At 39.0% G+C, this 24,982-nt stretch overlaps 1 protein-coding gene across 5 annotated transcripts in view; it reads left to right on the top strand.

Annotated features, from left to right (window-relative positions):
* LOC124636369 (neurogenic locus Notch protein) overlaps nucleotides 1-24,982 on the top strand; it is a 130,217-nt gene that overhangs the window by 98,508 nt on the left and 6,727 nt on the right. For 3 of the 5 annotated variants that reach the window (XM_047172475.1, XM_047172459.1, XM_047172441.1), the window contains 18 exons: nucleotides 3,472-3,665; nucleotides 4,106-4,261; nucleotides 4,511-4,693; nucleotides 11,764-11,878; nucleotides 12,235-12,356; nucleotides 12,645-12,812; nucleotides 13,129-13,267; nucleotides 17,426-17,578; nucleotides 18,192-18,298; nucleotides 18,576-18,689; nucleotides 19,080-19,236; nucleotides 19,744-19,976; nucleotides 20,321-20,466; nucleotides 20,844-20,992; nucleotides 21,403-21,552; nucleotides 21,883-22,037; nucleotides 22,190-24,471; nucleotides 24,609-24,817. In XM_047172475.1, the coding sequence (XP_047028431.1) occupies nucleotides 3,472-3,665; nucleotides 4,106-4,261; nucleotides 4,511-4,693; nucleotides 11,764-11,878; nucleotides 12,235-12,356; nucleotides 12,645-12,812; nucleotides 13,129-13,267; nucleotides 17,426-17,578; nucleotides 18,192-18,298; nucleotides 18,576-18,689; nucleotides 19,080-19,236; nucleotides 19,744-19,976; nucleotides 20,321-20,466; nucleotides 20,844-20,992; nucleotides 21,403-21,552; nucleotides 21,883-22,037; nucleotides 22,190-24,471; nucleotides 24,609-24,817 (4,932 nt within the window). The remainder of the gene's footprint in view (nucleotides 1-3,471; nucleotides 3,666-4,105; nucleotides 4,262-4,510; nucleotides 4,694-11,763; nucleotides 11,879-12,234; nucleotides 12,357-12,644; nucleotides 12,813-13,128; nucleotides 13,268-17,425; nucleotides 17,579-18,191; nucleotides 18,299-18,575; nucleotides 18,690-19,079; nucleotides 19,237-19,743; nucleotides 19,977-20,320; nucleotides 20,467-20,843; nucleotides 20,993-21,402; nucleotides 21,553-21,882; nucleotides 22,038-22,189; nucleotides 24,472-24,608; nucleotides 24,818-24,982) is intronic. The other 2 variants (XM_047172467.1, XM_047172449.1) reach the window with 1 other exon arrangement.

The following is a 24,982-nucleotide window of genomic DNA, read 5'->3' as shown; positions in this document are numbered from 1 at the left end:
TATTAAAATAGAATGCCCAGAACAAGAAAAAAAGTCTTTCACAGTAACAATTTCTTAACATTCTAGGGACGTTACGATAATTTGTAATTGTCTGGCTACCAGATCGCCGATAGGATATTCAATTTGAGCATCATCGATTGGCTATTAATCATTTGCTAATCGATTATTTTATATGGAGAGGAGTAATCTGCTCGGAGACGCGTACACTCGCTTACAGATGCTGTAAGATAAAAGCTATTAAGGTTATTCAAAACTGGTCTGCAGAGCTTTTATTTAATAAAGCCTTGCTTTATTACTTGGGGTTTCATTCTACAACAACTTCGCTATTTTAGATTGCATATTTGTAATCATTCATTTGATTCTAGTCTACTTCTTTTAAAAGCTAAAAGTCATTGGCAGATGTGATTTTATCATTTACTTTGCCAATTTCTCTGTTGGCTTTCGAAATGATATTCCATCCATATCTTTCATTTCCTCAAACCACTAACGAGTCTCTCGCAACCCGTTATTTAGTCAAACTTCATCACTTTTTTTACGTACTCAATATCCTTACTGTACCTTCCTTAGCAATCAGTGTAGTACGTATAAAAACTTTTATAACCGTATTTTTTTGAACACGATACTTTTATGAGGAAATTGCTTCGGCACAATTTGCGTTGAACACGCAGCGGCGTAGATCGTTAAGCGCGTCTGTGCTTGCGCATCGCGGTGCTACCGGGTACGTGAAGCCGCTGCCTTAAGTGGGGAGAAAGGGCGGGTGGATAAACGATCGTCGTGAAGGGAGTAATTACAATCAAGTATTTGTAGGTGGTCGAATAATTATTTATATTGTATTTTTACTGTCAGATTTTTTCCCATCTTTTTATTCGTTCCCAATTAATTAAAAAGAAATAAAGCCGCACTTAAAGAATTCTGGCATGATTGACTTCATTTTCGAAGATGGCAGTTAAAAATATAAAATTATTTGTCAGATGGGAACCAGGAAGTAGGCGATAACTGTCCGTTGTGTGTCATGAATTTCCCGTGTTAACAACATAATCAGGTTTATCAGTAGCATCATAGAAACTAAATCAAAGCCAGTTACATCTAGAGATCGAATCTTCGATCCTGATCTGGCGTCGGCGCACCCAGTGGGTCCCGTAAAGCGAAGTGATTAATGATGATGACCCCTGCAATCATCTCGGTTCACTTCCGTGCAGAGCGTGATGAATGGACCCTCATCCCGGTCTAATAGATAGATAAGTGATGATAGTTATATTGCCAGGTAAACTGAAGTAAAAACAGTTTGCTACTTCATTTTGTGGCTTTGCGGCTTTGCATACTCATACAGATACAATCTTCTGTAGTACAGATTTTAGAAAGGATATTAATTATCAGTCAGAACTAGAAACGCCGATATAAGAAGTACAGTTATTAGTGTTAAGAGTCGTGGTGGCCTAGTGGGTAAAGGACCAACCTCAAGTACGAGGGCGCGGGTTCGATCCCAGGTCAGGCAAGTACCAATGCAACTTTTCTAAGTTTGTATGTACTTTCTAAGTATATCTTAGACACCATTGGCTGTGTTTCGGATGGCACGTTAAACTGTAGGTCCCGGCTGTCATTGAACATCCTTGGCAGTCGTTACGGGTAGTCAGAAGCCAGTAAGTCTGACACCAGTCTAACCAAGGGGTATCGGGTTGCCCGGGGTACTGGGTTGAGGAGGTCAGATAGGCAGTCGCTTCTTGTAAAGCACTGGTACTCAGCTGAATCCGGTTAGACTGGAAGCCGACCCCAACATGATTGGGAAAAGGCTCGGAGGATGAGTTATTAGTGTATCTAAAATCTTCAATACCCACCGTTACTGTTCCCAACAGTAGGATACAAGCCAGCTTTAAGACACCCCTGTCAAAAACAGCTTTTAAAATAATGAATTCAAGGTAATCAACGTAGACACAGAAAGCATGTTCTTAATCAAAAACAAACAAGCAAAACTTCAAAACTACTGTTACTCACAAAATGAATTATAACAGACCAACCAAAATAATAATTTATTAATATCATAAGCTACAATTTCCGTCACCTGGTATGCAATTTACAACACATTTCACAGTGCTGTCAGAAATGGTTAAAAATTATGAATTTATTGACACTCCCACTGGATTTACGATGGTAAGCCTAAGAAATATTAAATTGTGTCTGGGTGTGACCGTAGTATAATTCATTCATGTAGCTTTATCTATATAAATCTGTCTCACCTTACCTTAATCCGGTAGATCTATTGGAATTATCTATTAGCTTTCTTCTTGATTATCAATTTTGAATTTCGTGTTCAGTGTCTCCTAATTTTCCTCTTTCATTTGTTTTAGGCCTGCTTTTGTTTTTGCTATTAAACCTTTTTCCTTCTACTTCAACAAGTTCTTAACTTATCAATCTGACACAAGCAAAGCGCGACCCTTTAACTATAATATATTAAACTAAAGGTTTGGCAATATTGTTTGCAATTTGATCTGATACGCGCAGGCGCTCGTGCCGCGCCCGTTCTCGATCCTTGCCGATCGTACCCGATTGTGCCCGAGTGGCCGCATAAATCTTTCGTAATACGGACTTTAGTGATTTACATTGCGCCTTTAACCTTTATTGTGGAAATATTTAAATGTAATTACTATGATTATTCATTGATATTTTTGTAACGGTGCCTTGTACGAAGCCTAGGCACTTAGCACTTAAGAATTGTAACTTAGTAGAACCTAGGAAGATTTATCATTTTTATTCGTATCTGCTCAGCAAAATACGACAAACTATACTGCTATTTCAGAAATATCGAATTAAAAACCTAATAAACTGTTGAATATAATTAAACCGAAGTCATTGCTTGTCGTTAACAACTTCCAAAAAAAAATGTATGTAGATTTCTTTTCCAAAAATGTCTCCCCACTTAATTTCAATTTAACTCTAAAATTACACATTAAATCTACAATGTCCCATTAAATAAAAAGATATGCTAAACGGTGATCAGAGACAACTTTAAAATCTGCACCAAATTCCGGCCAAAAATTACGACGAAGGTTTTAACCGAAATATTCAAACCTCTTTAATAAGCACCATTAAATGGTTTTTAAAACTAAAACTGGTGAAAAACATGGCGGCTACTTTTTGTAATTTCCCGCGAAAATTATTGCTCTTTTATGTGCATTCTTTTGATTTTAGGTACTTTTAGTTTTCTGAATGTGTTGATACCTTTTTTTTGTAATAATTATTAACGGTCACAGAAAATGTATGTATATAATTATTTTGTTACTAAATTATGGAATCAGACGTTACTTTGCGGAAATCTATGACATTCAACGCTACATATTTTACCAAAATTTTTAAATTCAGTTACTTCTAGACACAGTTTGTCATTAATTTTAAGTGTCATTTATGTACATCAATCACCTATTTATTTCTCTTATGTATTCCATAGATAAACTAACAATTTTCTTTTGTCACCAGGCCCCTAGTCTGCCAAAACGGAGCGACTTGCACGAACTCAGTGGGCGGTTTCTCCTGCATCTGCGTCAACGGCTGGACGGGTCCAGAATGTTCTGTGAACATCGACGACTGCGCAGGGGCGGCGTGCTTCAACGGGGCTACCTGCATCGATAGGGTCGGAGCTTTCTACTGTAAATGTACTCCTGGGAAGACTGGTGAGTGAATTTTGAGTATTAGCATATACCTACTTAAATAACTGTTTTGCAAAATAATTAAAACCGACTTCAATATTTAATTTCTATCTTAAATCTTCGCTCGAGTGTGATAAATATTATGCTGAAAACCGCTACAAAATCTTTTCAACCAAACATACAGGTTAAACCTCATTTTTTAAAGTGGTTAAAATAGGATATGTGTATGAGGATATAGGATGCGGTTTTGAATGTCAGGGATCTTGTTGTATTGATAGTTGTTCTATTATGATACCCGATTCTTTCCAGTATGATGATAGTGATTATTAAATACTTCTACCTACTTACTTTTAAGTTCATAGGAAGGCTTAGAAATAAAAGCTAGCAATAAAACCAACATTTAAATTGAGAACCTCCTCCTTTTTGAAGAGTCAGCTGATTAACCCTTACTTTCTCCCTCCCAGGTCTACTCTGCCACTTAGACGACGCCTGCACGTCCAACCCTTGCCATGCCGACGCCATCTGCGACACGAGCCCCATAAACGGCTCCTACACTTGCTCCTGCGCATCCGGATACAAGGGATTAGATTGCTCTGAGGATATCGATGAATGTGAACAGGGTAAGCATCGAACTTCAGTTTATTCTATGATGTTTTTTTTTTCGGTGAACGAAGAACATGTTGCATTTTTAAGTAAGGGGCTGATAAAGACCCAATTAAATTATTTAATGGTACAACTCACCGTAAAATTGTCTCTAAGAGCTACAGGCGTAACTTATGTTTCAATGAAAGATCTTTTTTTATGTGATTTCCATTCACAGACTGGTCTCCTTACTTTAGCCATTGTCTTTAACCAATCCTCATTTCCAGGATCACCATGTGAACATGACGGCATCTGCGTGAACACTCCAGGGTCTTTCGCTTGCAACTGTTCCGTTGGGTTCACGGGACCCCGTTGTGAGACCAACGTGAATGAGTGCGAGAGTCACCCCTGCAGGAACGATGGCTCCTGTCTCGATGATCCTGGCACCTTCCGCTGCGTCTGTATGCCTGGTAAGTGGACCTTCAATATTGATATTTAGCTGTCCAACATCTTTTATTAAAAGTGTGTTAAAATTTTTGATTCAAGATGGATAATATGTCTTTTTGTGATTTAACAGTTGTGAAGGAAATTCATTTTCTCTATCAGTGACTAAAATTAGGTCAGTAAATCCACCTAGATATGCATGAACTTTCACGACACTAAATATACAGCTACTTAAATACCTGAATAGGCCTTTAACGATGTAAAATGTTACAACCGTCGTAGTTATCACAACTACTAATACCTTCATTGGAACCAGTTCTACGTGAGTCATTGGGAATTGATTAATATTCAAAACAACTTATCTTAGTGAAACAAACACACAAATTGCCTTATCAAGCATCTCGACGACTATATTCACTAATCTGCATAGAAACTTGGACGTTTTCTGTACATTGTAATAAAGTTTGTACCGTTAGGGCATTGCAGAATTATTACTTCTTTCATATCGACATGGATTATAAATTATGGTGTGTCGACATGGCTAAATAGTACCAACAATTCGATAATCAGTATCATTCACAGTTTTAACCTATCTTCAAGACAAAACTGCATAAACCCGACAGCACCCAAACGGATTTGAAATTTTCTCATCATGATAGGTACTGGTAGGACAGTTCACCTGAATTGGAATTATGATAAATTCAGACTAACTTATAGGGAGATTATCAGATTTCTAATACATATTTGCATACATTTATCTTAGTAGTAAGTAGTCGTAGGGCTCGATTTCTCTAGAGGCCGGTCTGAAGCCTAGCTTACAATTTGCAAGCAGTTGACGGTAAGCTTGATGATTATCATTAATTCCTATTAGACAGAGACGGGTGATACTGCTGGGTTAGGGCTGTCGCTTTGTCTACCTTTTGCTATTACATAAATATTTTTGATTTAGACTTTGATGGTAGTGAAGTTGGTAGATGAACACTTATTTTTGGGTTTTATTTTGAAATTCTATTTGAAATTTAAGTTATTTTGAAGCAAATTTAGTAGTGAGATGAATATACATTTGTTACATTTGGTAATGTGGTGGTATAATTTGGTATAATTTGGCAAGGTCTTTGGCACTTAAAAATATTAGGATCACCCTCTAATTGAATAAAAAATAAAACTGCAAACGCATTCAACCGTATGCTTACCCATCTAACTATACAGAAATCACAATCCCACTTTTCCCGCATTATAAAAGCAAACGACAGGACATAAACCTAACAACTATCTATCAACACTACTATTTACATCCAGTCCAGCTTTACCTACAATTACTGTGCATTAATTGGTCCAATTACGAGCTTGGCAGCCCTATTCCGGACCCAATTCCCATAGCGATGAGAGCGTCTGCTCACGCGCATTGTCTTGACGCGGAAACGATTGCTGGCAAACCTTGCTATCAGAGTCACAGTTAACGTAATACGGACACGGTGTGCTAGGCACAACGCTATAATACGTAGTATTAGCTCCCTATGTTTTCATTCAGATGGCTAGGAAGTTGGGTGGCGTTGCGTTGCGGACATGTACCTAAGTGTTAGGTTGGGAAAGGAATAGATGTGTAGTTGGTAGTGGAATAATAAATAATCAGGTTTATATGTGTTGTAACGACGACGAATATACACTAAGGGCACATTAATTTAGAAAGCTGAAACTACATAGAATACCAATCTCCAGCAGAAATTGTGAAGATATATGAGGAGCAAGAATTAGGAGATACTTTATCCTTACAGTAAACAGCCCTATACAATGGTAGCCTCATTTCAAATTATCTTCAGCTTTACTCATACCCCTTCTACCACCATTCATTACCCATTCACAAGCTACACCTCCATTGCAAAAGACAAAAGGAAATCGGAAACTTATTCAGCGATAAAGTCGCTTCTCGTCATTATTAATGGTATAAAATATTCAAATCTTTTGCCACAATCTGTTATTGCATAAGTGTCAAAGGGTATCATCGGCTCATCTTTTTTGGTGTCTCTTTAAGTTCTAATGACCTAAAAACCGTGTGAATTTGTTTGTGGATTAATAAGTTGGTTATTAGGGATTGGTTCATCAACCTATTATGGGCTATTCATATCTAGTTTGCGGCAATTCCCAATATAATTATATTCTATCTATCTGCTTATTTGCTTAAAAGAGATAGACTTATGACAATAACGCCATACAAGTAATGCCAAATTCCTATCTGTAGTAAGCAAAATTAAAGCCGATATTCGGTACCTACTTATCAGAAGTAAAGAATGCCAAATATAATAATTTGGGAGATATCGGTTTATTTACATTGTCTTCTTTTGATAGCTCTGCAGTGTGATTCTAATAAGACTTCACTCTAAGCTTCACATCTGAATCCGCCGTGAGTTACTACACCAGCGCTATTCTTGCGAGCGTGTTTGCGAGTTGAACTAAATTAAACTCGAGATTTTGACAGATAAAGTATGAGATGAACGTTTTCGTTTTAGAACGTTTTGAACCGAATGCGAAATGAGAGTGAATAGCGAAGAGAAATGCGAAGTGAAATGCGAGTTGTTGTCTGAATTTTATAGAATCGACGTACTGTAGGGTATTGAAAAAGTAAAATACTAGGTACCTAAAACATCTCCATTATATTTTGCTTAAGTTCTTATTATTATCAAACCTATGAATGAAAACTTTCAATACCATCTTCATTCACTATGTTCTCATCCCACGGCGTACCAGGGGGGGTTACGAGTATGTTAGTGACGCTTCTGATCTTTAACCCCATACTTCCTGTAGAAGGTGTTGAACTGTTGGCTTTTAGCGAAGTTATATGACTATTATTTGCCTGCCACGTGGGCCTATTCTTAGAGGCTGTAACTACGGAAGTAAAAGTTGCTGTAGATAAGGTGAATAATGAAGCTAGGGCTTTTAATACTAGCTTTAACAAGACTTTATATAGGTCTGCATTTGCACCCTACCTCTTTACACCCTCATAGTTTCTCTCATAAATTCTATAAGGAATGTTAGTGGCCTTTTTGCTTACCATTACAGGTAAGTCAGTTCATTAAACGGAAGAGTTAATGACGTATAACGTCCACCATTTTACATAATCACCATAGAAACGACAAAACAAGGCATTAGCTCTCTCCCGTCTCAAAGAAGACTCAATAATGTCATGTAATATTACAATAAAACGTTAAAACAACAAGGAATTGAGGCATCATTACACGAGACCGCAAGTTCATCTTGCTGCGCCCGCGCACCTCGCGATGCTCGACTGAGCTCGAACTTGTCACGCGAGTACAAATAAGGGCATGACTGCACTGTATGACGACATTATAGTTTTTATAAAAACATCTATAAGGTCTTTGACCTGCATAATTTGATATCGGACCCTTGCCTGTTTTTAATTGTCGTTTTAAAAGTCTTTGTTGTCTGTAACTTGTTATTTTTACACCTGTTCAATAAGAGGCAAAAATAGGTATTCAACTTTACATCCAGATGCATCTTTTTTTAAAAGAAATATCATTGAAAATATCATCGGTAAGCTACTTTTTCGTACATGCGATGATTTATGTGCAATACAGTTAGTGAACTAAAAAATGCACACCATTCATCATTCGTTTCATTCATTTAACACCATAAATCAATCATATTTCTTAAGAGGCAACTCCTCAGTTTTTACTTTAAAACTATTAGCACTAACGCCATAATAATTTTAAGTAGAAAAACTAAGCTAACGGCGTCTATTACTTCAAATAGGTATCATACTTGGAGTATAATTTGTTAATTCAATTTATTTTATTGCCTTTAATATAACGGAACAAGGAATTGTTTGCATGATGGAATAGAAGCTAAGTATAAATATGAATAATGGAACTCTAGAAATATGTCTTTATCATATTTTATCGCCTTTTTATCGTTTTACACATCTTTGGCAGTCGTTATGGATAGTCAGAAACCCGAAAGTCTGGCAATTAATCTTACCGAAGGGTCGCCAAGTTGGGTGTGACCGGGTTAAGGCAGTCAAATAAGTAGTCGAATCCATGTTAAACATATGTAAGTCCAAAATGATCCAAAATAGATACCTCATTAAGATACCTAATTGAGGTACCTTCTTCCTCCAGAAATAATTCCCACAATCTTTGGGGTTTCCCAAACAAATACCCACAAAGTAATAAATACATAATATTTAAAGCATTTAAAGCCAGCTGGGCATATGTATTTAAAACTGGTATTAGCCATTCATGTATGCGAATAGTAGCTATTAGCATTCACCAAACATTCTCATTGTGGCTTGTGATCCGAAATCGTGACGGTCGAGCCACGGCGTAAACTGTAGGATATCTTCATAATATACAGGCTATATTGTAAGACCTATCTATAAATATTCTGGACATTGGAATAAGGATTTGAGAGGTGCAAAAGGTGGTAAATTGACCCTTATCAATTGCTAGATTCTGAAAGCGGTTCCACCCACGTCTTGCTTCTTATCAGGTAGTCTCTGCCAGCGGGTACACCCACGTTCAGTAGTAATTACTTTGTACTCCCATATACAAAGTAGCCTATAACCTTCCTCGATAAATGGGCTATCTAACACAAAATTTTCTCAAATTGGTTCAGCAGTTACAAGGTTACGCCTGTCAATCAAACAAACCTACCTGGTCAAAACCGCTGATCTCTTATACCTTAAATCCAAAATGGTCACTAGTTAGAGGCGGGGCATCCCTACCATCGTCACCATAGTCCATGTTGTCCATAGGTCTTAGATCATTAAACCAACCGGAACCTACATAAGCACATTGTATGCGAAAAAGTCTGCCAATTTACGCGCAGGTGGCTAGACAACAAATAGTGATAGCTTCTTCATGCATTTTCGATCACATCGTTACGCACGTATGCAGCAAAATTGACAATCACAAGCATAAACTTGAGGAGTCTTTTACAGAATCTTACTGCCATTTCATTCCTAGTATTAACCCACCCGATTCAAACACCTATAACTACGAAATAAAAAGTACAGACGTATCAAGCGTACGCAAGCTAACAGAAGGGAAGGCACGGCAGTAGCTTCTCCTGTTGTTAAAATTATCTAAGTCATAGACCCACCACGGCTAGTCTTACTCGTAAACACATTTTATTGTCATTGTTTTAAGTAATCGTAATTCGTAAGGCGGAATTAGCATGGCTGTCAGGCCTACGCGTATGTTCGCTTGTTCATCAGCTAATAATAGATAGTCTTTTGTCATTTTCCTTTGGGGTAGGACCATGTAAGAGTTAATGAAAATGTATGCAGTATCTTTTTTCTTTTTATTTTTTTTTATACATATTCCTAGGTTCTGTTTGCAAATCGGGTTTTGCAGAAAGTAACTTGTCCTATGAGACGATTTTTTTGCCATCTCTTAATATTTTATTTCTTCCACAAGTTGTACATTCTTTCTTACTCAATAGAACTTTATTAAGTAGGATTCCAATGCCTCTGTCTAGCTTTATATTTGTACAAGATATTTCAGTCTTTTTCCATAAACGATATAAAATGCTACTCAAGAACCGCGCTATTTAAATATTTAATTTACTCGCAACAATCCAATTAAAACAAAACGAAAATGAACTTTAAAACAACGACCATAAGAGTCATTCAACTGCGATTATTTTAATTTTTTGCTATGCAGAACCACATTCCCAATTTGGCGGGATAGTGATTTTCTTAAGAATGATATTACCATTTAAACAAGTCATATAACCAAACAAATATAAACTTTATGTCTATACAATAGAGGTCAGGGAACTGCAGATTTATGTTTGTTTCTTTAAAAGGGCACACTCGATACTGGTTGGAGCTAGATTGCCCTGCCTCGAGCAGTTCTTCATTCTTATTTCAAAATTGAACTTTAACCACTTCGTTACTCAGTCCAATTCCCCTTGTCGCTTCTCAACTTCCAGTTGAACATAGGACAGTGGAAACGCCACTCAATTTTAAGAACTATCCTCCTTAACTTAAAGTACGTTTTCCAATGTGAAGGTCGATGGTATGGTTTTGATGGGTCTGGACCACTGACGTCAATTAGCATTCTCAGAGACGAGTCTATGGTATAAACATAAAATCTCTTTGCTGTCATAATGGTATTCATGTGAAGTCCGTATGAATTGAACGGACTATTGTATGGGGTCTATTGTAATATATAATTTGATTTTAGGACAATGGTATGATGGACTGGGCTTCAGTTTTGTGAGGTTTTATTCCATCTCATTATAGGTTAGGTTATAGGAATGTAATTTTATGTGCATTGGTTGTCTATTACACTATCATAAACGAATGGATCCTTGTTTACAAAAACCTTCAGGCATAGCAAAATGTGGAAAAATTTGAAGTAGAAAAATATTAATGATATTCTTTACTCTTTTCATTATTAAATACTAATTTTTTTTTTGAATACGCAAGCAATTTTTAGCAAAACAAACCAAACCAAAATAGGAGTAAATATAGCTTATAGGTACAGAAAATTCCAACCTATATCAAGAGTACATACCAACTAAGTTACAACTAAGTAAAGTACCTAACTTACTAAGTGAACATTGTAGTCGCCATCGGCTTTACGTTTTACGATGCTCCGATAACTTGAAGCGCACTTTAAACTACGTCACTCGCTCAAGTTATTACACTTTAACTTTAAGCTATAAATAGATGGTATTATGTTCTGTTGTGTCGTTTTGAAGAGGATTTCGTTCTTGTGTGTAAATAAAAATATTAGGTATTAATAAAATATTTGGTTAAGTAAGTTGTTATAGTCAAGTGATTTAGCGTCTAGAAGTCATCCAGCCCGGAGTATGTGCTTGTCCGTATGTTTTTTCTATCTTGAAATTACCTTCTATTAACTAAGCTGCGGCGGCAATGTTATTTAATGAAATATGTAGTCATTAATGGGTTACTTTAAGCACTTTCAAGTTTTCTGAACTCAGATGCTTTGTCAATCAATTGGTAAGACAAGGGTTTGAAAAAAAAAAAAAAAAGTTATAAGAGTCCCTTAATCTAAGGGGCCTATAAATATGATTTTATCTTACGCTAATTTCATCTGTTTCTCTTTTCTAGGCTTCACGGGAACCCAATGTGAGGTGGAGATTGACGAGTGCGCGAACAACCCTTGCTTGAACGGAGGCATCTGTCACGACATGATCAACGCCTTCAAGTGTACTTGTGTTATTGGGTAAGTACACATTTCGTATTATTTGTAGAAGGGAATGCATCAAGAACTGTAAAACAATATTTTATAAGGAGAAAATCAAACCAGCACAAACAACTCGCAATGTTTACCTTGGATACAGGATAAGATTTGCCATTTAGCCTGGCAAGCTTATCCTTGATCAAAATTGTTTTGGCATTATGTCTCCAAAAATGTGTCTTAACTTTAGGGTCTACATATTTTTTGACCCATTGCTTTTTAAAACGGTCCGAATATTGATTAACCTCTGTATCTTAGATTTCTGAAGGTCGTTAGTTGACTTTTCTTTGTAAATAACATACTCGAGATAATTCTAATTTCTTCATTTTTTCTATCCTCAGTTTCACCGGAGCCCGCTGTCAAGTGAATATAGACGACTGTGCTTCGAGTCCTTGTCGCAATGGCGGGACTTGCCACGACTCAGTCGCTGGGTATACTTGTGAATGTCCACCTGGGTATACTGGTAAGTTATCATGAGCTTTTTGAAAATTACAGACACTATAATAGTTCAAACATCAACACCAAACATATTTTGCGATAGATAGTACTGAAAATAATTCTTTGAAAACAACAACAACAGTCACTGTAACTTCATTCAATAATACTTGCTTGCTTTATTTATAAAAACTTCGTTGCTAGAAAATGTAAGAAAGCAGTTATAGAATTTGACAAAATCATGGCAACTGTCTCCCAAAACTTAAGTCTTCCGAATACCACAACTATGTTTCTAATCTATAATATTATTCCACAGGTATGTCCTGCGAAACCAACATAAACGACTGCCTGTCGGCTCCGTGTCATCGAGGAGAGTGCATCGATGGTGACAATAGTTTCACTTGCAACTGCCACCCTGGGTATACCGGCAGAGTCTGTCAAACCCAGATCAACGAGTGCGAGTCTAACCCTTGCCAATTTGGAGGTAAGAACATTCTAACAAGCCTTTAGGAAGAGTTCCTGGTTTATTTCAATAGCATTGTTTGACAATGCGATTGTAGAAGAAGAGAGAGGACGAAGATCCAACATTTGACTTTCTTCCGGATCAAACATAGTTGCTATGAAAAGGAACAGATGTCCAACAAAATATTTTGACCCTCGGATAGGTCCTAAATTAACAACTTTCGTATTTTTATGGGCATCACTTAGGAGAAATAATGATCATGTTCCTTATCAATTTTACTAACCTTATTACGTATTTACTGTACATGTCTTTAATTGACCTCACAAATTCTCTCCAGGCCACTGTGAAGATCTGATCGGTGGCTACCAGTGCCGCTGCAAGCCTGGCACCTCCGGCCGCAACTGTGAGATCAACGTCAACGAGTGTTATTCCAACCCTTGCAGAAATGGTGCTACTTGCATCGATGGCATCAACAGGTAAGATTTGTTTGTCTTCAAAGTTTGGCATACAATCAAGGATTGATCTTTCATTGAATCTTCTTTACTTTTGAACTATGACATCAACAGGTCAGGATTAGTCATTTGTTTTAGAAGTTTAGCTTACACTCGTCTTTCATTGATTGTTCTTTACTTATAAACTGCACTATGGTGTACTTATCTGTCACGTATTTACTTCACTCGATCTATTATAGTAACTACTGCATGCTATGTTATTGTTTTATATTTCAATCCTATGCCTTCATCACTAATGTTCTTTTGTTTTCATATTTTGCACTACGTATTGTTATAATATTAATGCTTCTTTATTTTCTTTACATGCAGCAATTATTTTGAGTAAGTTTCCAAATCATTTATTAAAAAGCATGTTGAGTTTCTTAGTTTTTTTTGGTTGATTTTTACACTGCATGTTAAGAAAACGATTGAAGCCTATTTATCCATCCATCACAGCCCCTAGGTTGTCCGTCTTCGGACGTAGGCCTCCTCCAAATCTTTCCATTTCTGCCTACTTCTTGCCACTTTCATCCAATTTGGTCCGGCTATTTTGGATATGTCATCGACCCATCTCATAGGGGGACGTCCTCTGCCGCGACGATTCTCCCACGGTCGCCATTCCATTAGCCTCCTGGTCCACTTGAACTGCTCCATTCTGGCAATGTGTCCTGCCCATCTCCACTTCTGTTGCTCTATTGCCACAACAACGTCTCTAACACGGGTCTTTTCTCGGATCCATTCGTTCCTCTTCTGATCCCTCAACGATATGCCGAGCATTGCACGCTCCATCGCTCTTTGGGCTACACGCAGCTTTTCGGCCGATTTCTGTGTTAAAGTCGCTGTCTCCATCCCGTAGGTAAATACTGGCAGGACACATTGATCAAAGACTCTAGTCTTAAGGTGTTGCGGAATTTTCTTTGAGCGGAGTATTGCTTTGTTCGCACCGAAGGCAGACCATGCTTGTGCAATTCTTCTGTCGATCTCTGCTGTTTGGTTCTTATAGCCAAGAGATATTTTATGGCCCAAGTACACATAATCATCAACAACCTCCACAGGCATGTCACATCTACGAGAGTCAGGTATGTTCGTCATGATCTTCGTCTTTCCGACATTCATTTTCAATCCTATGCGTGATGATTCTTTACGCAGATCTTCCAACATTTTAAGCATATCATCAACGCTGTCGGATATCAGGACTATGTCATCAGCGAACCTTAAGTTACTCAACCTTTCTCCGTCTATGTTGATACCTTTATCACTCCAGTCTAGTTCCTTAAAAACATTTTCTAGTGCAGCGGTAAATAATTTCGGAGATAAAGTATCGCCCTGCCGTACGCCACGTCCTAATGGAAATGTTTTCGTTAACTTGTGGAGCCTGATACAGGATGTGCCATGAGTCTGCATATATTTGATTACGCGTATATATCTCTCATCAATTCTGCAGTCAGCAAGAGCCTTTTCCACCGCCCAAAATTCCACAGAGTCAAACGCCTTCTCGTAGTCTACGAAAGTTAAAATTACTTTTTTCTGATACTCGTGACATTTTTCGAGGAGCGTTTTCAGCGTTTGCAAATGGTCATTTGTCCCGTATCCCGTACGAAACCCAGCTTGTTCTCGTGGTTGATAGTTATCAAGTTTCCTGGACAGCCGGTTAGCAATAACTCTTGTAAACAGCTTGTAAATATGCGACAAGAGGCTGATGGGTCTATAGTTGTCCAATTTACGAATATCACCTTTTTTGTGAAGTACCTAGTGTAATTATAGCGTTATTCCAGTCCTGCGGTATTCGGCCTTCCATTAAGCATTTAGTAAACAAAACAGCTAGAGCCTGCCAAAGCTTGTCTGTGCTGAGTTTGAGCATTTCCGGCAGAACCCTGTCCTGACCAGGTGCTTTTCTGTTCTTGATTAGACTCAGCGCATGTCTGACCTCAATCGTCGCAATATCCGGAATATCCTCTGATCCTACATTACAAATAGGTGGACGGTGTGGCCTATGTTGTGGAGTTTTGTGTGGGTCCAGTACTTTACTTTCATACAAGCATGCATAGAATGATCTCGCTACTTCAAGCAATTCCTCTCTATTAGATACTAGTACATTCTGCTGGTCATAGAGCTGAAATATTTCTTTCCTGCCTGTACTTAATTTAGTCTGCAGTACTTTCTTACTTGAATTTAACTCCAAGGCTTTAATTATAAGATGTTCATTATAGTTTTGTAGGTCCAGCTTAATGTTTTCTCGTATCTCTCTCTGTAGGTCTCGATATGACATGTCATCACTTTTATTCCCTTCTCGTAATAGCCGCCGTTTTTCCATTAGGTCTAGTGTTTGCTGGCTTAACTTCTGTGAACTGAAGTTGACGTTGGCTGGGATTATTGCCTCTAGTGCTGATGTCAAGCTATATTTAATATGCTCGTTCAAGGAATCTATGTCCATGTTCCCCAGTTCAGAGAGATCAGGAAGTGCTTCGTCTACTACCTCTTGATACTTTAAAGCATTCGTTCTAAGGATTTCGACAGTAGCATCTCGTGGTGTTGCGGACTTTGTGACTAAATTTCTCCTTCCTTTGCTGATGTTAATTTCTATTTCCGCACGCACTAACCGATGATCACTTCCAGTTGCAAACTTGTTTAGCACTGTCACATCCCTTACTATATCCTTCCTGTTGCTAAGGATGTAATCGTATTCGCTTTTGTGAATTCCATCTGGATGCTTCCAAGTCCATTTTCGTTGCGGCTTCTTGTCAAAGAACGTATTCATGCCATACAATTTTGATTGTTGAAGGTATTGGACTAAAGTTACACCTCTGTCATTCCTAGAACCCAAGCCGAATTTTCCGATACACGTCTCGTGGTCCGATTCTATCGCGCCTATACGGGCATTAAAGTCTCCCATTACAATGTTAAACGGAGAACCACATAATTTCATAGCAGATGTTATATCCTCATAAAACTTTTCGACATCCTCATCAGTGTACTTATCACTCTTGGTTGGTGCGTATACTTGTATGACTGCTAATGTGTACTGTCTTGACAGCTTAAGTTTCATATAAGCTACTCTACTGGATATACAACCAATTTCTAATATACGATGTTTTAGGTCTTTTTTAATTAAGAAGCCTATTCCGTGCTGCCCTTCTTTTTCGCCTTCTTTGTGGTACAACATATGCCCCGATGGTAAGATAGTCACTGCTTCACCGGACCTGCGTATTTCACATAGTCCAAGAATATCCCATTTTATAGTGAGTAGTTCAGTTTCTAATTCCAGTAGATGTTCTTCTGATGACATTGTTCGGATGTTATAAGTGGCAATAAGTAGTCGTTGTTTACGGCAGTTAGTCAACTCCCAGGGATTCCTTTTCGCACCCCTGCCCCATCTCACCTGGCCACTGCTCGAACCAAGGAGTGACGGAGCGCTGGGAACTCGGGGTCGATTTTTTGATTTCTTTGACATTCTTACTTGGAGGGGTTTTAGCAATAATCACCGCGCCAGCCACGACGAGTTGGTGATCGCAGTACTGCAACCGGTGAGAACAATATGTGTTCGCGCTCGCAGGTAATCTCTATCCTGACCGTAAATCCCGTTAGCCGAAATCCGCTCGAAGATAGGCTGGCAGGCTGCTTCCCACTGCCAGGGCTAAGTGCTTATTTAATGGCGGCACTAACTCGCCATGTCATAGGATCGTCGTTGGGTAGTTTGCGGATTTTCTTGGAGATGCCGATGCCACTCAACATCCCGCCGCTCCCTGATAACCCTACCGCCTCGGTCCGGGACTGCTTATTAAGGTTTCCCTATATTCGCAGCTATCCTACCTACTATAGGACGTGTCACTATCCGCCACCTGTGACCCGGTAAGTAGCTGAGGCTCGCCCTTACCTATTTATACTCTTTAAGTATATGACTTTATTGCTTTTAAGTGATATTTTACTTATCTCTTACCCTACTTCTCTCAGTCACACGAAATCTTCAGTAGAAATACGAATTTCAAGAAAAAAAGTTTCCAAGTGTGTGTCCATAACCCACAAACTTCTTAAAGTAACTGATCCTACTAAAGTCAAAACACCCATCCGAACATCACCCCATCATCATTGCTGTCAACACCAAAAACACCCTCAAATCCATCTAACGTGAACCCCGTTCCTCAGGTACACTTGCGAGTGCATCCCAGGGTTCACTGGCCAGCATTGCGAGACGAACATCAACGAGTGCCTGTCGAACCCCTGTGCCAACGGAGGGAAGTGCGTGGACAGGATCAACGGATTTCGGTGTGAATGCCCTAGAGGGTATTATGACGCTAGGTACGGACGGTAGCGGGTGCCGGACTACTTTAAGGGTTTTGGGATTAGATTTACCGAGTGCTGTCAAAATTTTAACTAAAGAAGAAGAATTATAAACTTTAAGGATTCAACTGCTGAAATTATTTCATACTAGCTTCCGCCAGCGGCTTCGCCCGCGTGGTGTGTTGATAAAAAGTGGCCTATGTGTTAATCCAGGGTATCACCTATCTACATACCAAATTACAATCAAATCGGTTCAGCCGTTTTTGCGTGATTTAATAACAAACATACATCCATACATTCTCACAAACTTTCACATTTATAATATAAGTAGGACTATAGCTTTGAAACTAGTCCAAAATGCGTCGATAAAAGATGTTCTAGTAAATAATTTAGTTTTAAGTCTTCGAAACTTCGCACCTTGTTAACATTGCAGTCTTTAGAAATTCATAGAGTTGCGTACGATACAGATACCTAAATTATACCTAAAAGTACATTCGAAACTCCAAGTAAGATCAAGTAAAACAGGAATTTAAGTTAATAACTAAAGTTAAGCTTAAGTTCTTAATGCATCTACTTATTACCTGTTTACTGATAATTTGAACACGATATTAATTAAATATTTTCTCTGCAGATGCCTCTCAGACGTGAACGAGTGCGCTTCGAACCCCTGCATCAATGGCGGCTCCTGCGAAGATGGAGTGAACCAGTTCATCTGCCATTGTTTACCTGGATACGGAGGTAAGTTCTGAATATTCATGACATGTTTTATTTCGCTAACCCTGGATTGGCTCTGGGCCGTTGTCTTGGGTCAATTCATCACTTTGGAGATATTTATGGGACTTTTTGGTTTTGGACCTAAATCAATTTTCCATACTTTCACCGAAGGAAGCTTGTTATAATTTGAAATGTGTTTAATTAACATAGAGATTTAAAGGAGTTAAAGATTCATTCTTCTCGGGATTACCAATTTTATGATGTGGAAATTGGTAGTTAATCCATTTTTATTCTATTTTAGGTCAACGCTGTGAACGTGATATTGACGAATGCAGTTCGAACCCGTGTCAGCACGGAGGAACTTGCCACGACAGGCTCAATGCTTACAAGTGTGATTGTGTACTTGGATTTACTGGTAAGTTCACTAAGTTCAATTTATTGAATTCTGAGCATTTAATACAATGTAGACATGGCTTCATCAAGCAACCAAGAAAGCTTTTAGGTATGACCGGTCTGATTTATGATCTTAAGTCATGATCATCTTAGTTCATGATTAAACTTTCTTGCCTACTAATGATCCTCATATATGTCAACTCAGCAACAGAAAATTCAGCAACTTTTATCATCCATTCATTTTGAAGTTGATTTTTTCTGTTAAGCTAGGTAGACAATTATACTGAGTCTTGATTCTACCCATAATTTTAGCAAATACATAAGTATCATCGTAACATTTAGTGGTTCTTAATAACACCTAAGGTTACACCTATGACACAACCAATCATCATAACACTTATTTCTCTCTCAGGTGTGAACTGCGAGACAAACATCGACGACTGCGCCGGTAACCCGTGCCTGCACGGCGGCTCGTGCATCGACCTCGTCAACGGCTACCGCTGCGTGTGCGCACCGCCGCACTCCGGACGCAACTGTGAAAACACTCTTGATCCTTGCACGCCTAACCAGTAAGTAATATAATAAATATAATAATGTCGGGACACCTTTTCACACACGGTCGGTTAGCCTCACGCTAAGTTATTAATTAACTTGTGTTATGGGTGCTAACACAACTGATAAACTACATATAGCTACATAGTGACGAGCAATACTTAGTGACGTAATTTCTTCTCCTTATTCAACAAGCTCGTTGTTTTTTGAAGACCATGATACATTTTAGGAAGTTAGAAATAGGTATACATATTGCAATCTTCAAACTCTTCAAACCTTTGTAGGTACTCTTCAAACTGACGTAACGTGTCATATAACAGCCTACCGCCATTAATTCCACCTTCTGTTATATTTAAAACCATATTAACAAATAAGAAGTAACAACTGCTCACTCAGAACTTTTAACCCTATCATCATGAAATTTTCAAAACCTTATATCTAACTTTTGCTGCCATGAGGGCAGGATAGGTCTTTGCACTATTTCACATAAAGCACTCTTAACACATCATTCCTTTCTTCCACAGATGTCGTCACGGCGGCCGCTGCGTAGCCGAAGCATCCTACGCTGAGTTCACTTGTCAATGTCCAGTGGGCTGGACAGGAGCACTCTGTGAACGTGACGTGGACGAGTGTGCGGTGACAGCCCCGTGTCACAACGAGGCCACGTGTATCAATACTGAGGGGTCCTATGCCTGTTTGTGCGCGAGGGGGTACGAGGGGAAGGATTGCGCTATTAATACTGATGATTGTGCTTCATGTGAGTATGCAAGATTTATTTTTAATACTTTTTAGGTGTCTAAATACGTGAAAGTTTTGTTGATGTATCATTTCAATGCATTTGGGTCTAATGGGGATCTGCAACGAGGAGTTATAAATTATCTTCCATTCATTCGTCAAGTTATGTACAGGTAGTTAATACTACCTATCGCCTTCCAGTTTACTAATTCTTAAAATAAAAATAAACTTCTTACATGAACCTATGAATCATATAAGATGATATGTTATAATATTTTTTTTTCATTAACATTGATATAATCTAATTTCCTTTATATTTAAATATCTTACAAAATACTAAATAATAATAAATCTTTTTATTCACAGTCCCATGCCAAAACGGCGCGACGTGCCTCGACTCGATCGGCGACTACAACTGCGTGTGCGCAAGCGGCTTCGCGGGCAAGCACTGCGAGGTGGACATCGACGAGTGTCAGTCTAGGCCTTGTATGAACGGCGCTACTTGCAATCAGGTGAGAAACTAAATATATTTACATTTTCAAACTAGGGTAAACATCGATTTGAATATGGAAAGGTAAAAATAGGTAATCATTCAATTAACGCAAAAAAGAACTTCTACTGTCCACCCATATATTGCAAGTGGCAGGTACCAAAATTTAGGCAAGGATATGGTCCTTTATCAATATGAGTTCCCATATATTGAATACCTCTTTCCTTCTTATCCTTCAAAAAGAGTTCATTAAATAATGGAATAGAATTATAAAATATTATCAATCTCTTATCGTTTTTCCTATTTCCTATGTCCATTCTCCCAGATCAGAATTTAAAAGATCATCTACCAAAATCTCCTTTATCTATCTTTACCTAAAACTTTATTTATTTCTTCCAGTACGTTGCATCATACACATGCACCTGCCCTCTCGGCTTCTCGGGCATCAACTGTCAGACGAACGACGAGGACTGCACCGAGTCCAGCTGCATGAACGGTGGCACCTGCATCGATGGCATCAACTCTTACAACTGTTCTTGTCCTCCTGGGTAAGTTTTATTGGTGATCTTTAAGGCTTTTTATATCATATATAGATTTTGTATTTTTTTGGATCCTCAAAGATCATCATCGTCAAAGGTCATCGTTACTCTGGCATATAGCCTATATTTTCGTCAGATCATCTTATTATACCTATTTGTTATGTTTTATCTTTATCCTATTATTTTAAGACAGTAATTAGTACAAATTGAATAAAAATCAACACGGCGCAACTTAAATTGAGTGTGCCTTTTATTCTGGTTATGTTTTACTTCTTGTTGCCTTATTACATTATTACTTGTAGTACCAAAATCATTATCCTAAGCAGTAACTTAAGCAACGGTCCTTCTATCATCACATTTCATATCATTAAAATGTATTACTTCTACCATTACTTTACCTCCTATTTCTTCCTCAACAGCTACACGGGCTCCAACTGCCAGTTCCGTATAAACATGTGCGACAGTTCTCCCTGCGACAATGGCGCCACTTGCCACGATCACATCACTTACTACACGTGCCACTGTCCGTATGGATACACTGGCAAGCACTGCGAGACTTATGTTGATTGGTAAGTTAAGAGTTTTTAATGCTAGTCTTAATTAATCTTTAGGAGACCAAATTAGCCTTTTAACATTGAAGTGAAGACTACTGTGTCGATCTTCATGCATAAGCATAATATTATTTTTAACCTGTTGACCAGATTTCACGACTTCGACTTCTATAGCTCCATTTCTACATAATATCTCTATCTTCTACTTACTTCGCTATGTAATATTTGACTTTATCACAATAGTTTTTGAAACCAGTCTCTGTTGGAGTTCTATCCTTTTATGTTATCTTCAAAATTTATTTACCAAGTTTAAAATTTATAGTAATTCATGTTTAAATTTTCCTTCAGGTGTGAAGTGAATCCATGCGAGAACGGTGCCACATGTTCGCAGAAGGGCCCACAGTATACTTGTACCTGTGCCCCAGGTTGGTCCGGCAAACTCTGTGACGTCGAAATGGTGTCCTGTAAAGATGCGGCTATCAGGAAAGGTATGGATTACAGAGGTAATTTACTGTTACTTACATACTTCTAATTATCTTAAGACCATTTCGGGAAAAAAAAAATTATGGCTTGTACAAAAAATCACTTAAGTTAAATTATTTATATTGTCCACGTTAAGTTTTACCTAAGCTAATGCAATATTCCTTGTCCACAGGTGTAAAACTAAAACAGCTTTGCAATAACGGCTCATGTGAAGATATTGGCAACTCCCATCGCTGCCACTGCCTTGAAGGATACACTGGGTCTTACTGCCAAAAGGAAATCAACGAGTGTGACTCAGCACCATGCCAGAACGGAGCTTTGTGCAAGGACCTGGTAGGAACCTACCAGTGTCAATGCGCCAAAGGTTTCCAAGGACAGAACTGCGAGCTCAATGTCAATGATTGCCTACCTAACCCTTGCCAAAATGGAGGAACTTGCCACGATCTGATCAACAACTTCTCATGCTCCTGTCCCTTCGGAACTCTTGGCAAAATATGCGAGATCAACGTGAATGACTGCAAACAAGACGCCTGCCACAACAACGGTACTTGTATCGACAAAGTTGGGGGCTTTGAGTGCAAGTGTCCGCCCGGCTTCGTTGGCCCACGATGTGAGGGTGACATCAACGAATGTTTATCCAACCCTTGCTTAATACCTGGTACTCAAGACTGCGTCCAACTTGTCAACGATTACCATTGCAACTGTAAGCCTGGGTACATGGGAAGACACTGTGATGCTAAAGTAAACTTCTGCGCTAACTCCCCCTGTCAGAATGGAGGAAGATGCACTGCTATTCAGGGAGGACACGAATGCCTTTGTAGTGATGGATACTACGGCAAGAACTGCGAATATTCAGGATACGCTTGCGATTCTAACCCATGCCAAAATGGAGGATACTGTCGTATCTCAGAAATCGGAGGTTATGTATGCGACTGTCCATCTGGCTTATCAGGAATCAACTGCGAAATTGACTCCATGAATGAATGTCTGAGCAACCCTTGTAAGCATCCCGAAGCCAGATGTATTGACAAAGCTGGCGACTACCTCTGCTACTGCCCACGACAATGGACCGGCAAGAGCTGTGATATCCATGACCCACACTCCAGAGGAGGCTATGGAAGTCCAGTAATTGGAGGATTCAACCCTAAGAAACCAGGACCAAGTTTTGAAGAACTAGATTTGGCTTTCCAAAGAGAACAGTGTGTAAAGAAGGGTTGCAAAGAAAAGCAAGGCGACCACCATTGTGACGAAGAATGTAACACATACGCGTGTGAGTTTGACGGTAATGACTGCTCTTTAGGGCTGAATCCTTGGGCAAACTGCACAGCACCTATCAAATGTTGGGAAGTCTTCATGGATGGTGAATGTAACGAAGTATGCAACACACAGGCTTGTTTGTTCGACGGAAGAGATTGTCAGAAGTCCCTACAACGCTGTAATCCAATCTATGATGCGTATTGTCAGAAACATTACGCGAACGGTCATTGTGACTACGGCTGTAACAACGCTGAATGTAACTGGGACGGTCTCGACTGTGAGAACGAACCTCCACATCTGGCCGAAGGTGTCATGTCAGTAACTTTACTGATGGATGTCAGGACCTTTAAGGAGAACTCCGTCGCTTTCCTTCGAGATTTGGGCCATCAGCTACGAACAACAGTTTTGATAAAGAAAGATCACCTAGGCAATGATATGGTCTACCCATGGAAGGGATCGACAGATGTTGGCTTACAAGACACAGAGTTCGGAAAGAATCATAATATCGTCTTTACGGAAAGAGGACAATCAGGAGTCCAAGTCTACTTGGAAATTGATAACAGAAAATGTACATCAATGTCAAGTTCCGAGTGCTTCTTCTCAGCGAGAGAAGCCGCAGAGTTCTTAGCAGCTACAGCATCTAAACACTCCTTATCACCTGACTTCCCTATATTCCAAGTCAAGGGTGTAAAAACCCCCGATGATGCTAGTGACGTCCCAACCAATTCCAAATACGTCTTCATCGGAGTGATTCTGGTCCTCCTTGCTGGACTACTGATTGGAGTGCTAGTGACTGCTCAAAGGAAGCGAGCAGCCGGCATAACATGGTTCCCAGAAGGTTTCATCCGCAACAACTCTTCGACCAGACGAAGATCACGAAGACGTGGTCCTGATGGACAGGAGATGAGAAACTTGAACAAAGGTTCTATCGGTTGTATTGACGTGGATATCAATGGGGGTCATATGGGACCTCCTCATCACTGGTCGGATGAAGATGATGATGGGTCAGCGCCTCCCAGGGCTAAGCGTGCTCGAGGTCCAGGGGATGCTAATGGTGCACCTGGAGGTTATGCGTCAGACCATACTGCTATCACGGATTATGAGGAAGCCGGCCATGACGGAAGAGTTTGGACCCAACAGCATCTTGATGCTGCTGATATCAGAGTTCCTCCTAGTATGATGACACCGCCTGCTATCGTAAGTATTCCATACTAATTATTCCTCTAACACACATATTAAATACTGTTTATTGAGGCTATCTCACACTCAAGATTATAAATATTAGTATAGATTTATTTAATCAGTTCTAACCAGTGTTTTCCTTATTCTTCCAGCATGATGGTCACGTAGAAGTCGACGCACGAGGTCCTCTAGGCATGACGCCGCTGATGGTGGCAGCAGTGCGAGGAGGTGGACTGGACACAGGGTCTGATGCTGAAGATGAACAGACAGCACATATTATATCGGAGTTAGTGGCTCAAGGTGCTCAGTTGAATGCGGCAATGGATAAGACTGGAGAGACTAGCTTGCATTTGGCCGCGAGGTAAGAAGAGTTGTTTCTGTGTAAAAAAACAATAAAACAAAATTCTTAATGTAGTCAGTCAGCAGCCATTAATGAGTAAATAATTGACGAACTTATTAATTTTTATTAGTGGTCGTAATTAACATTTTGTAGGACACGCGAAATCATTAGATGTCCTTCCCCCAA

Source organism: Helicoverpa zea, chromosome 2 (assembly GCF_022581195.2).
Source record: "Helicoverpa zea isolate HzStark_Cry1AcR chromosome 2, ilHelZeax1.1, whole genome shotgun sequence".
NCBI classification, from domain to species: domain Eukaryota; kingdom Metazoa; phylum Arthropoda; class Insecta; order Lepidoptera; family Noctuidae; genus Helicoverpa; species Helicoverpa zea.
Note: the sequence above shows the minus strand (reverse complement) of the source record. Positions and strands in the feature narration are given on the sequence as shown.